The sequence below is a fragment of the Aulonocara stuartgranti genome, assembly GCF_965226115.1.
Source record: "Aulonocara stuartgranti genome assembly, chromosome: 23".
In the NCBI taxonomy this organism is placed as follows: Eukaryota; Metazoa; Chordata; class Actinopteri; order Cichliformes; family Cichlidae; genus Aulonocara; species Aulonocara stuartgranti.
Genome location: NC_138958.1, coordinates 5,059,507 through 5,073,391, shown reverse-complemented (window position 1 = coordinate 5,073,391; position 13,885 = coordinate 5,059,507). Strand labels below are relative to the sequence as shown.

At 41.0% G+C, this 13,885-nt stretch overlaps 1 protein-coding gene across 1 annotated transcript in view; it reads left to right on the top strand.

Moving 5' to 3' along the window:
• The window catches only part of faf1 (Fas (TNFRSF6) associated factor 1), a 60,409-nt gene that overhangs the window by 38,550 nt on the left and 7,974 nt on the right, over positions 1-13,885 (top strand). Inside the window, exons 14-18 of the mRNA XM_082523064.1 lie at positions 3,953-4,089; positions 4,187-4,275; positions 7,844-7,924; positions 9,633-9,710; positions 12,871-13,086. Coding sequence (XP_082379190.1) covers positions 3,953-4,089; positions 4,187-4,275; positions 7,844-7,924; positions 9,633-9,710; positions 12,871-13,086 — 601 coding nt within the window. The remainder of the gene's footprint in view (positions 1-3,952; positions 4,090-4,186; positions 4,276-7,843; positions 7,925-9,632; positions 9,711-12,870; positions 13,087-13,885) is intronic.

Sequence of the window (13,885 nt, the reverse complement as noted above, 5' to 3'; positions counted from 1 at the left end):
TTGGTCAGTGAGTATGATGGCTAAACGGTAATAAAAAAAAAAAAACTAAGGTTTTAAACACTGAATTAATTCTCTGGAGATCCGGTAGTCTATCAGAATCATGCTGTATTTAGAATTGCTTTAGCCAGCTGTAAAGTTTAGTAATGCAATAAGAGAACCTTTAAGCCCTGACTGCATCCTTAATCCTTATGTTTTATTTATATGTGACTTACTGTCCGCAGGAGCCGACTGTCTGCATAAATACTGAGGTGTATCTAATAAAGAGGATATTGAATGTATTTCAGCGGGAGAGAAGCTTGATCATGAGCTGAGGGCTTTGTGAGCTGTCAGAGTCCTCTGGTTGGGAAGCAGTCTGTTGCATGCTACTATCTTGTCCCCGCATTATTGTTCTGAATAGTTTTCTTAGAGAAAGTAAATTTAGTTTTCAGTCGTGCCTTCATCCTGCTGTTGTATTTTTTTTTTTTTTTGTGTGTGAAGCAAGAAAATCTTGGACTTTAGAGAGTGAATCCTGCATATTTTGGGTAGCGTTTAGATAATAATCCAGAAATGCTAGTGTAGGTGGAATCCTATCTGGCAAATGAACAGTGTTTAAAAATCGGTTTGACACATCCGTAATTGCTGGCATTCATCTTTCACTCCATTACTCGTACTCTGTATCTCTTTCTTCTCATTCTCTCTTCAGCCTCATTCTCTTTTTGAAGCTTGGAGGTTGCATGCTAACAAAAGGCGTTGTGTTTGCACGGTGAGGCCCCTGATTGGGCAATCTTGACCAAACTGTCTGAATAGAGGGTCAGTGGGAGATGAAGGACTCCGTTGGAGTCCAAACATCTCTATCTCTCCAATTTATCCTGAAAGTCCTAGCTTAGCTCCAGCACCCTGTGTTGGTATTTTACAACAACACCTGTTTATTACATTGGTTCAGTGAGTGAGATATATATTTTTAACAGACTATTAGATCTCTTGCAGGTTCAAGTGTTGAACAGAGGACAGGTTTAGGTAAATTTGAACCTTTGTTTCACATTGTAAACAAGGAATGCTTCATGTATTTCATCCTTCCCTTCATCTTTAATACTACATATTTTACTTGTTTCCTTTCTGATATTTCTTTATTTCTCTTCTATTTAATCAGCTACCTCAGCTCTCTCACTCTACCCTGAACCTCCAGAGTTAAGCCTGCCCTCTGGTAGCAGTCATTGAGAAAGACTCGCACCCTGACCTCAGCTCTCCATTATTTCTTTTAAGGAAACTCCCTCCTTTCCTCATTCCGCACTCCTTTCTCTCCCATTGGCCTCCTTTGCTTTTTGCCCCAGCTGGGCCTTTTTATTGCACGTTAAAAAGGAGGCAACATCTGGAGCTTTTCATCACACACAGCTAGTCGCAGCTTTGCTGCTAACGCATGCATGCACATGTGCGCACTAACTCGCTCACACATCCAACTGCTGCTCGGCATTCTCACGCTCTTTAGCTGATCTAAAGTGACTGGTGATTGGCATCAGTCACACAAGCTGTTAGAAAGGTATCCTGATTATGTGTGCGTGCATTTGTGTGTGTCTGTGAGCGAGTGATAAACCTGCTGATATTGGAATGTGCCTGTTGCTTAGCTTAATCTATTCTCACAGGCCTACCAGTTAAATGATTAATTATGCATAAATGCAGTGCTGCTGATTGGATGCCAGTGTAATTGTCACTCGTGGGAAATGAATCTGATATATCGCCGAGGCAGTATACTGTCATTGCACATGTAAGTAAATAAACACATTGAAAGTCGATTATTTGTGTTGTGTGCGCATTCTCATAATACATTACAGTGTAAGAATATGCACTAAGGTGACCTTATGTTGACACTAGATTTAGTGTTTTAAACATTATACAGACCTGGCAGTCTAATGTGATTACCCGTTTGGTCTATAGCAATACAGGCGATCTTATTAGAGAATAAAATAAAAAAGAATAATCCTTTAATTGTCCCACAAGGGGAAATTTGGTTGTAACAGCAGCCAAAAAGACACATATACAAACAAACAGTACACAGGACACAGAACAGAAACATACAGAAACAATTTTTCTTACAAATTTCATATTTAATAGCCTTTAAGTGTAAACTTGTGTCTTAACTGCTCAAGGCAGGAACAGACCGTTGTGCGAACCTGTTCTGTACACTCGACTTCTTCTCTTGACATAGTCTTCCCTGAAAACATAACTCGTTTGGTGGGAGAACAAAATGTCATTTTCAAATCAAAACATGTCCATGTTCACTCTGAAACAAAGTGTGTATGACACAGTGAGCTATCGGAGCATCCGGTTCCCATACTGCACACGTACAGGTGGCTGGCAAAAATATTCCCTGCAGTGCTACTGTACTACCCTGACTCATCAGCTGCTCAGTGGAGCAGACGCCAGGTCTAACCGGTCTACTCGCATCATAGTGCATCAGTTTGATTTGAAGAAGTGCAAGCTGACAGTCCAGGAAAACATTTACTGTTATAGCTGTCGGGATCCGCAGTGAGAAAATAAGCTGGGATGGGCAACAAATTAGAATCTGTCAGTCACATTAGCCACCGAAGCATTTAATGGTAGTTGCAAATTCCATTCAGGTGTTTCTTCTGCATTTAGTTAGCCATAAAGGTTTTTAAAGGCCGCAGGTTACTATGTTATATTAGGGCTAGATGAGACAGGCCGAACTGTGCAGCTCATTTCCTGGAGTGACTTCCTCCTGACATTAAGTGTTGTGGCCATACTTATTCTTCTTTACGTAATTCCATAAGGGCTTCGTAGTTCTTCCTGTTTCCTAGTTTCGGTGTCCGTCTTACCCTAAACGATAGTGGTTACAAAGTACATGTAAGTTGTGTTTTGAGATTGTGCTGTTTTTATGTTGTTGTGATTATGATCATCATTGTGCTGAACTGACTTCCTTAGTTTAGAGTTAGAAACCAAAGCAGGTTAGCCTGTGCTTGATTAGAGGTTTAAGATTGGGTTACCCTTCAAGTTAGTGTCTATTGTTCCCTGGCCTTTCATTACAGGTTAGAGTTTCCCTGTGAGCTTTTGTTATATTGTGGCTGGGTTGAGGTCTGAACAGGGACAAATGTCAGAACAAAATGATCTAAGATTTAGGGTACCCACGTTTTTCATTGCAAGGTGTGGGTCACACAAAGTTCAACATTTGGAAAAAGTTTTTGTCTGCATTGTATTCCAAAGCTCATTTCATTCATCTTTCAGTCCAACGTCCACACTTTAGCTGGTTTTGGCATGATTATTACTACTACTGCTATTGTCCTATTGACTGGAAGTACTCGATTTCACCGTTTGGAAAGTCTGCAAGTAGCTCCCGCAGCTTTGGCTTCATCTTTTAATGAGTTACACCCCCTCTCAGACAGCATCCGCTCTATCTATCTTCTTCCTCTGACCCGCTGTCCCGCCATCCATTCCATTACCTCTCTATTTTACCAGGCAGTTATTAAAGTAGATCTTATTAAAAGCTAATCTATATTTGCATTCAGTCTATAGCAATTCATTAATATTATGACATTTACAGGGAGCTTGGCGGGGCTCCGACTGCCTGCTACCCTTTTCCCTCTCTGAAATGTTAATTTAAAAAGTTCTGTCTTTGTAATGGAATAAGAAATCCTCTCTTGCCCTATCAATTCTGGGTGTCTGGTGAGGAATACTAATTCATCTGTGGTTCCAATTGAGATAGCATGTCGCCCTGATGGAATAAGAAAATGCAGAATTGGTTTTAAAGTCTTTAATGCCACAAGTTGTGTGTATTTCTCTTTTGTGCTGCAATCTGAAAAGCACGCACCTCCCAGTGAAAATATGTGCACGAATACTTTATCGCTCTTTAAAATTGTTTTTATTGCAGGCTTAAATATATGCTTATTACCAAAGGAACAAGCAGGTAAAGTAAATAAATTGGGGGGGGAAAGTGAATTAGATAAATTTCTTTGTCTTCCAGACTACTCACTATGTGTACGAGGCACTTTGGCAGTGTGGTGACACAGACCATACGGACATACACGACAGACCAGTTCCCCCTGCTCCTCATAGTCATGGGGAAACGCACATCCAATGAAGTTCTAAATGTTATTCAAGGTAATTCTCATTTTATTCATCGTACAATTAACTCTGTTTTCTGTAATTATCATGAAAACAAACTCTTTTATTGCCCTGATTTTCTTTTCTAATTCAGGCAATACAACAGTGGATGAGCTGATGATGAGGTTAATGGGAGCAATGGAGATCTTCACAGCACAACAGCAAGAGGACATTAAAGACGAGGTAAAGCTTGAGCGGAATCAGACAGTCTGTTCGCAGGAAACAAAAACATCAGCCTCTGATCCTTAAAGATGGAGAAAAGACTTTATTTCTTTGTTCTTTCAATAACTACTTGGTTCATTATGGACCATTTGCTCTTTCAAATGGAAACATATGCTCGTGTTTCCTTGTAATGCTGTTTAACAGTAGCTAGGAAAGTTGTACAAAACTGCTGTTGACTAAACTAACCAGTTTGCTACTATCTATAGTTTCCACTGTATATAGATGACTTCATATTTTTATTTAAAGGAGGTACTGTGGCCTGGGGAGCACTTCCAAGTATACCAACCGAATTCTCAAATGTACAGTTTTTTGTGAGAGTCACGCTTTTGACATTAATGACATCGTTTCAAGCTAAAGCCGTGCTTTATTGGTTGGGATAAGTTGCAGACTGCCAGAGGTTTCTTCCTGTTAAAAGGGAGTTTTTTTTCTTCCCACTGTCACCAAAGTGCTTGCTCATAGAGGGTCATATGATTGTTGGGTTTTTCTCTGTATGTATTATTGTAGGGTCTACCTTACAATAAAAAGGGCCTTGAGGCGACTGTTGTTGTGATTTGGCGCTGTATAAATAGAATTGAATTGAACTTCTACCATTTATCTTATTTTAGTTGGCTAATCTCAGTGGCTCCAGTAACTGGACCAACTTTTAACATTGTGCAATAAATTGCAACATCAGAAGGCACTGTTAAAATATGGCTTTTGTTATAATGACTCGAGAACCATTCAGCCATTTCATCCCCTTTAGTTATCAACTAGAGTCTGGCTACTGCTAACGTATCTGTTGACCTCCTTTTACCCAAAGAGAAAATGTAATTAAAACATGATTAAAACATTCCTTCCATAGAAATGATAAGGTGGAGCTAGCATTTTGTGTCCTTCCCACGAATCTTAACAATATGAGACAATGCATCAGTCACTTACAACGAACTTAACTAATTTATTAACTATCATCTCATATGTTCACTCAACTCCTTTTGACATGAAAAACACTGTAGTTACTTTTAACTTAATGGTCCTCATAGCTTAGTTTAGACATTCCCAAACCATGTGAGTGCCATGGTAACTGTTGTAAAGGATATGTGAATATTACTATGGTTAAGTCTATAATTGAAAACTGACCTGTGTGACTTGAAGCTGACTTGTTCAGATTAATAAAAAACAATAACACATTACTAAGCTTTAGAGTAATTTAATCAGCACTGGTGTTTAGTCTCTTAGTATGTCGCAGAAGTTTTGGTTGTGTGAAATCTTTCGTAGCTGCCCTTTCCACTTTTATGCGCGTTTTCCACGGATTTTTGTCAGCCCTGACTACACTGTGCCTCTTTTTTGACTACTGTATCTATAGATGACAGATGTCAAGCTGTGTTAGGTTCAGCCATTATGTTAAGTCAACCAAACAGCCTTTTTAGCAATTCGCAGCGCTATTGTGGGAGTCATAGCATCTCAGTTATGGGAATCGTGGCTGAGGAATGAGTTGAGTTTCACACACACCCTGAGGGTCAGACTTGCTCAGGTGAGCTGTGCCCTGCTGAGTGACAGCTACTCTCTCTGTGTTGTTATAACGTCTGTAATGCTCTGGCTTTGTTGTGGATTTGTCACTCTTAGTCGCTCGTCAAATAATCATTAATGATAGGATTTAAAACAAGAAATATTCAGAGTTTGTACATAAAGTGTTGGATCCTGGGGTTCTTTTCTTTTACAGGATTAGTGCCGGTGCTCTGTGTGTGTGTGTGTGTGTGTGTGTGTGTGTGTGTGTGTGTGTGTGTGCCAAAAGAATAGTACTATTACCAAAATTAAACACTATAAAAATGAAGTAATATATGACTATTTATTCATTATTAGTACCATCAACCTCAAGATTTTCACTGACAAACCTCATTTTCACGGTACCTGCTTTTGGGTGCTGGTGTATATGATTCTTTCCCTGTGTCTCGTCCTTCTTCTTCCATTTTTCTCCTTTCCAAAGACAAACTCAGACATGAACACAGACACCCAGACATTCCTCTTTGACAGCGACTTTTGTGTCAGTCTGGAATCGGAGCAGCTGGAAGGCCACATTGTGATTTCTACCAGCCGTACTGACTCGCCAGTCATTTGTATGGTTTTCTGTGTTTTAGCTTAGTAGTTAGTAATCAAATGACTACTCGATGCAATTTTGTGGTCTACATCTGTCAGCATTTCAGGGTTGTTGTTTTTTAAAGGTCGTTTTCGGGTCATTAAGCATGGATTTCATAGGAAAAGTAGCCAAAAACTAACCATTGTGCAGTTTGTGCTGATTTGGTTGAAGAGTTTTATATAAAAAGAGTATACATTTGAGTCGAGTTTCATGGTTAGGTGAACTAGTGTCCACAGAAAGGATCTGATTTAAGCCAGGGCCCTCTGTTTGTTAAGTGACAGTGCGCATAAAGGCTGATATTGCGGTCCAAAAGGAAATAATTGGATATAAAAAATTTGCCCTCTGGCAAGTAGAGCTCAGCCACTTGGTTCCAAAATTAAATTGCAAAAAAACCCAACCCAAAAACCGCCATATAAAGCGTCTTTCACTAGTTGTTATTTGTGAGCAAACATTAAATATGTGACAGCTTGCTTTTCTGAACACCAAGTGTATCATCACGACTAAAAGACGGCACACGTCTTGCCAACTTGAACAGTAGCCAAGATATAGTTGTGGAAAATCTGTTTCTTTTTTCCTCCAAAGTTAAGGCCCTGAAAATCACATGGTGTTTGAGCATGTCAGATAAACATTTCCCTTCATGCCTCCTCACTTTAGGTTATTCAAAGTGTTTGAAAACATTCAACAGCAGGTCAAATGAATGTAAAAATGAATATCAAACATGAACTACTGTGCGACTTGTTTGCGTGACTCTGGGGCAATCTATTGAAAGTAGCCACTTTTGATGCTTTTGTCCCTCTGTGCCATTCTTTTACAGTTTCCTTTCAAAGTTCATCTATTATGTAGCCCAAAAGCACAAATGTATATTTGCATTTTCCAATTCAGTGCAACAATACACACTGTCATTTTGCTTAGCCGCTGCCTGGTTTCACAGTAGCCCTCTGATCATCACAATAAGCTTACTTTGCCATATCCGGGCTGACACACAGCGTGGGCCTTCAGAAAATAGAAAACTAATGGCTGTGCGCTGTTAACACAATGGACACTTGTATTTAGTCCCAGTCTTTATAAAACACTTTGTAGCCACAGCAGGTAGAAAGAGAAAGGCCGCCTGTCCCTTTCCCTCTGTACAAACAGGAAGAGAGGCAGCGTGAATAAAAGAAAAAGGGAGGGTGAAACTGAGATGAGGAAACATAAAAGGGGCTCGGGGTCTGGTAAATGACAGCCCAGTCAGAATGAATTCCCTTCTGTTGCTACTCTTTCATACCTGGTGTTTGTATGTAGCCGCACTTGACATGCTGTTTTCTGCTGCTAGCTTCCACAGCCGGCACTTCTGCTTAGATGTTTTGTCCTCGTGTATCCTTTATTATGCTGCTAGTTAATGGGACCGACTTTCTTTCTTCCCCTCTCTCCACTCAGGACGAGCGCGAGGCAAGGGAGATGGTGAAGAGAGAACAGGACGAGGCCTATCGTCTGTCTTTAGAGGCTGATCGTAAGAAGGTACTTTCAGAATAATGCAGTTGTGATCAGAAGTTGACGCACACTTATCATGGGCATGAATGTCATGTAGGTTTGTGCTTTTAATGATTCCTACGAGTTGGTCCTCTTCCAGGGTAGAATGATGGCACAGCATACATCTGTAGTGACTTTCACAAACAAGAACTGGGTGCACAACTTTGAATTTAATTTGTATTTTCTCTAATCCACATGGGGTAAAATGTCTGTGTATATATAGGCTCAAATATATACACCATGTCCACTAGCAACTTTGACCAGACACTAAAAAACAAACTTTTGGCACAGTTATGGATGGATATTTGACCACCCTTCTTAGCAGAATTGAAGAAGTTCATTTAAGTTGGTTGGTTTTCTTGGTACAGCCAAGCCCCACCTTTTAGTCCACGAATTTTAAATAGGGTTGAGATCGGGGCTTTGCAAAAGCCATCCTAGCAGCTTAATGTTAGCCTGTTTTATCCGTTTCAAAACCAGGGATCATTGTCCTACTGGAACACCCAATTGCTTCCCAGTTTGAACTGTCCAGCTGTTGATTTGAGGTGAAGTTGAAGAATTTGGAGGTAGTACTCTTCCTTCATTGTTCCATCCACTTTTTACAGTGTAGCAGTACCACTGGTAGCAAAACAGCCCCAGAGCAGAATGCTACCATCACCATGCTTGATAGTTGATACAGTTCTTAGGTTTAAGCCTCAGCTTTATTCATCCAAACATACCTCTTGCTATTTTGGTGGAATAGTCAGTCTTTTTCTTGTCTGACCATAAAGGTTTGCGTCATAATACAGCTGGGTTGTCCATATGTGCAGCTACAAACTGTGGACAGTGATCCTAGTGATGCTTCCAGACCATGAGAAAGTAAAAACTTGTATTTATATACAGGTGTTTAAACTCCTCTAGTGATCTTGGCAGTTGTTTAGAAATGGCCGATTAAGCTTCTGGTAGGATGTACTCAAAGCCCTGACCTCAGCCCTATTCAAAATTTGTGAACTATGCTTAAAAGTCGGGTCTGTGCCAGCAAACCGGCTAATTTAAATGAACTCTGTAGTTCTGCCAAGAAGACAGAATTATGCCAGGAGCTTGTTGATGGCTACTAAAAGCATCTGGTCGAGTTTCAACTTGCTAAGAGACATTTAACTAAATATCATCGGGGATGTATGTATATATTTGACCGTGTGTGGATTAGAGATAATCCAAAGTATGTTCAAACGTGTGCCCAGTTCTTGCTTTCGAAAGGCATTAAAGATGTACAGCGTACAGTCATTCCAGCCTGGAAAAAGGATAGTTCAAATCCGTTCATGCCCCTGATGAGTGTACGTAAACTTCTGACCACAAGTGCACCAGTTATCTTTGTGTATCACTGTCAGTTCTTAAGTGTTGTTTTTGAAGCATAGTATTAAAATCAAAATGAACCTCAAACATCAGGTTTAGAGTACAATCTACTCCTACTGTGTTACTCGGTTTAGTTGAGGTGTCGTAAATAATAAGAAATGCCTTATTGTTGTTCAGTGAGATCATAATGAGCCAGTGTGTGTACAGAGCAGCTCATTTTAACTTTAAATTATGCTGTGCTTGTGCAGACTACAACTTGCGTGTCTAGAACAAAGTTTTTGTTGATCAGTCAGTTAGTTTGTCAAAGCAAAGTAACAGAAATGAATCCAATTAATGATTTGTTTATGTTTTTGGGGGGTTTTTTCAGAGAGAAGCCCAGGAGAGAGAAGAGGCCGAACAGTTTCGCTTGGAACAGATGAGAAAGGAGCAGGAGGAGGAGAAGGAGGTGAGTACGACAGCCATAATTATACTAATTATACAGCAAACATAGGTAGCCAAAAGTGTCAGTTAGTTACTAGTTAATTCGTACCGAACAAGTTTGCTATTATTCCACAACAGCAGCTCATAATTCGGTTGAATTAAAAGAGAATTTTGGACTCGAGCACATTTCAAAATGATCACATGAAAATCTACTATTAGCTAACGCACTAGTAGTATGATTTAGCAGGGCTGTACCATTGTGCTGTTGTTTATGTCCCTTTTCTGCTTACTCAATAGTAACTCAATTAAATTGTGGTTTTGGTGGAATCTGCCAGTCAGTGAAGCCTGTGTTGTGTCAGTATACAAGCACACAGCCATTTCAGAGAAATTAAATATCCTAATTACAGCAAGGCCGATCCCCATTAATGTCACCTTCAGTGTACACAGTTATTGTCCTGGTTAGCCTTTTTTATGCTGATATAGCACACAGCCTCATATTCAAACCCGAGTGAATAAAAGAGGCAATTCATGTACACAGACCTATGCACAAACACACACCTAAGTAAACACACATATTCTCTGGAAAACAATTATTGTCTGCAAAGACGGGGCAAGCGCACACACACGCGGCGGACACAATGTCACGCACACAGGAAAACAATAATTGTCGGTGAGGATGGCACCAGCGTCGTGATTGTCTATTGTAATACAGTGTAGTCCTCGCTGATTGCTGTTTGCTCTGCAGGTCAGAGCCCGAGGGCAGCGAGAGGTATTGGGTGACCCGTCTTGCTCAAATGATTTGTCACTTAAGTTAAACAGACGACAACAAAAGAGCCCTGAACCTGGCCTTCTTAATTATATCACTGTAGTCCACGAATCAAACAGTGCATACATGCTTGTGTATTTTCGACAACAATAGCCGGGATGGCGTTGTGTTTCCTACTTATATTAATTTTCTCTGCTCGAGCTCAAAGGTTTCCATGGCGTCTCCTGTGCTGACGCGCTGTGCTGTGCTACTGTCTAGATATCCATAAATATGAGAAGCAGCAGCAGCTGGTGTACCGAGACAATGGCAACTTAAGTTTCCCAAACTGTTAAAGGATAACTTTATCATAACGTGATCCTGTTTTGTGTACCAGTAGTTCTGATGGACGTCGGTTCAAATACACTACAAAAACCAAATTAACAAACAAACAAAACTGGGAATTCGCTTTCCTTTTATTTAATCACTATTACTAGTTGTGAATTCTTCTCCTAACTGGAGACAAACATGTGAAAACTGATTATACAGCAAACCTAGGTAGCCAAAAAAGTGTCAGTTAGTTACTAGTTAATTCGTACCGAACAAATTTGCTATTATTCCACAACAGCAGCTCATAATTCGGTTGAATTAAAAGAGAATTTTGGACTTGAGCGCGTTTGAAACGAGTAACTTGGATTTTAGCATTTACATCACACATGCTGCTCTTTATTTAAACAGTCTATGGCGGCAACTGGTTCTTTTATCACTCCTCGCTGTGCTGGTGCCAACTTAGTTATCCGTCTCCTTAAGGAAGGCGCGGCGTTGCCTACCACGTGAGCCGTTTTAATTGGAATAATTTATTGTTTGTTTGTTAGTGCTTGTTTACAGTTTTCGGTTGAGTTTACAGTAGAAACTGCAGACACACCAAAAACACCAGTCACCACCGGAGAGGGAACAATGCTAGTGGGAATGCTTTCTCTGTGATTTTATGCCTTTGTGCGAAGAAACGGGAGATGAATATGGGAGCCAGTGAACTGGGGGTTGGGGCGGGAGGGGGTGGAGGGCATGTGTGTTTCATGCGCCTGTGTGGACTGGCATTATTATTTACCTCCGTCAGGGGGTCATAGCATACAGTTGTGCGGCTGTCGGGTGCACCTATTTCTCCTGCTCATCGTCTGTTTGCTTTCTGTGGTTAGCCGAGCGGAGCTGGAGAGGCAGGTAAATGGACGGAGAGATGCTCCCGATTATTTGTGCGGCGCTTCCTGGGCCCGAAGCTCGAGCAGACGTGTGCCTCGTGGTTGCTTTGGGGACGCTACCTCTAACTCGCGTGGGCGTTTGTGCTTGTGTCTGTGGTTGACTAGCTGTCTGCATTTGTATGTCCATCACCTCATGCGCTCCTGTCTGTTATTTGTGTGTGCGTATGTGTTAGCTTTGTCCCCAGGGACAGCTTTAACTCAGTCAGCTTCAGTTCTTGTACCTGAGGGAGCTGATGGCGGAGCAGCACGCGCTCCACCCTGCCCACCCAACACCAGAAGCTGCTAATGAGCTACTGTTGTACACTCTTATGAAATATAATTGCATTATGGTGTGTAAATAAAGCCGGGGCGTGTTGTCACAGCATATGCTCCCCGGCTGGCCAAACAGGAACAACAAGCCAGGGGAGGAGGAGGTGAGGGGTAGGAGTAGAAAGGAGACGAAGGCTCCAGGGAGCAGTTGAAACATGGTTTTTGGAGCTCAGGAGGCTTGATTTGCTTTTCTGTGGAAGATGACGGTCAGTCGTCACTCATGAACCCTGCCCTTTAGCGCAGACCCCGTTAGCATCTGTAAAATAAGTGATAGCTTCACATGAAGAAGATCTTCAAAGATCTTCCTCTTACTAGTGAGGGTTTTCCACTATCTGCAGGGGTATTTGACAGTTTTTTTCAGAGAGTGACAGAGCAAACAGCAAGGCAGCATGAAAGAATGAAGCACTTGGCTGCTCTTAGCATACTGATATGCTACTTGGCAACCTTCTGAGCTACAACAGGCTTTAGGGAACAGGGTGAGACACAGGGCAGCTAATTTAATAACATTCTTAGGGCAAGAAGATTGTTTAATTAATGTGAAATAATAGTGCTGCAGTAAGACTCTGAGAGCAACTTCTTGGCTTGCCTTTCATATATGCTTGGAAAGCGTGTCATCATCTTTATCGCTGCCAACGTTACTGTTGATACTCCGGTTTAAGTTCACTGTAAACACAGAGAGAACGAGATGCGTATTTTTACTGAAGTCACTGGAATAATCAGGCTGACTTTGCTGTTTAAATGAAGGGAAGGCAAATAAACGCTTGCAGCAGCAGTGCTGACTGCTGCATCTCACCAACACCTGTATGCAAATCTGTGTTTTCAAATTCATTAATGCATTTAACTGACAAAAACAAAAACGCTGGCTTTTCTTGTTTCAGGCAATCCGCTTGTCATTGGAGCAGGCCCTGCCTCCAGAGCCCGATGAAGAGTCAGGCGAGCAAATCAGCAAGCTGAGAATCCGCACACCAAGTGGCGAGTTTCTGGAAAGGCGTTTCCTGGGCAGCTGTAAGCTCCAGGTTCTCTTTGACTTTGTGGCCTCCAAGGGATACCCCTTTGAAGAATTCAAGCTCCTCACGACCTTCCCTCGAAGAAATGTGAGTGGTTTGCCTCCTCTCTTACAGACACGTCAGAGCCGAAATCGCTTCTCTGCTCCTGTTTTACTGCAAAGTGAGGACGCAGAATAGAAAAACGGCTTTTTCTTTCAAGAGTTTGTTTGATCTTAAAGAACAGGCCACAGTTCCTCTGTGGATTTAGCCATTTCACAGTATTCCTCAGGTAATTAGCTCCAAAAGTTTTGAATGCATTCTTATGTTTTTTTTGTTTTTTAATTGCCCGTATTTATGTCGAGAACATACAGGCAAATAGGGAATGATTTATCGGGATTCTAAGTATAGAGCTCCGACCTCTTCTTCAAGGTCAAATAAGGTCAAACATCCATTAAAAGTCTTTTATCTTTAAAAACGTGCCTAAAATTCTAATTTCTTGGCCATATTTTGCATGTCAAATTTAACCCCTGATGTCACTTTAACATTTCATATTTGCAGTTTGTTTAAGTGGACCCAACAAAGTGTTGTGTCTGATGTCTTAAAGTACCAAGAGAGAGAAATATAGAGAAATATACTGCAGTATATTATACAAGAAGCTGAAATCATCCAGTTGTCTTTCATTCAACTGTTCTTTGAGGATCTTTATCTTTTTTAAGAATGACTTTGTATCCTTCAGATGACTCAAATCAGCATCTCCGCTTGTGACACCCACAGCCCTAATTGGCTTTTCCATTTGGGCCTCAGCCCAACCTCAGGCAGCAGCTGTGTATGAAGTGCAGCAGGGACAATAGTTCAGATAATCTCTTGTCACTGTTTGGCGATTTTGTTTTCTTGTTCTTTCTTTTTT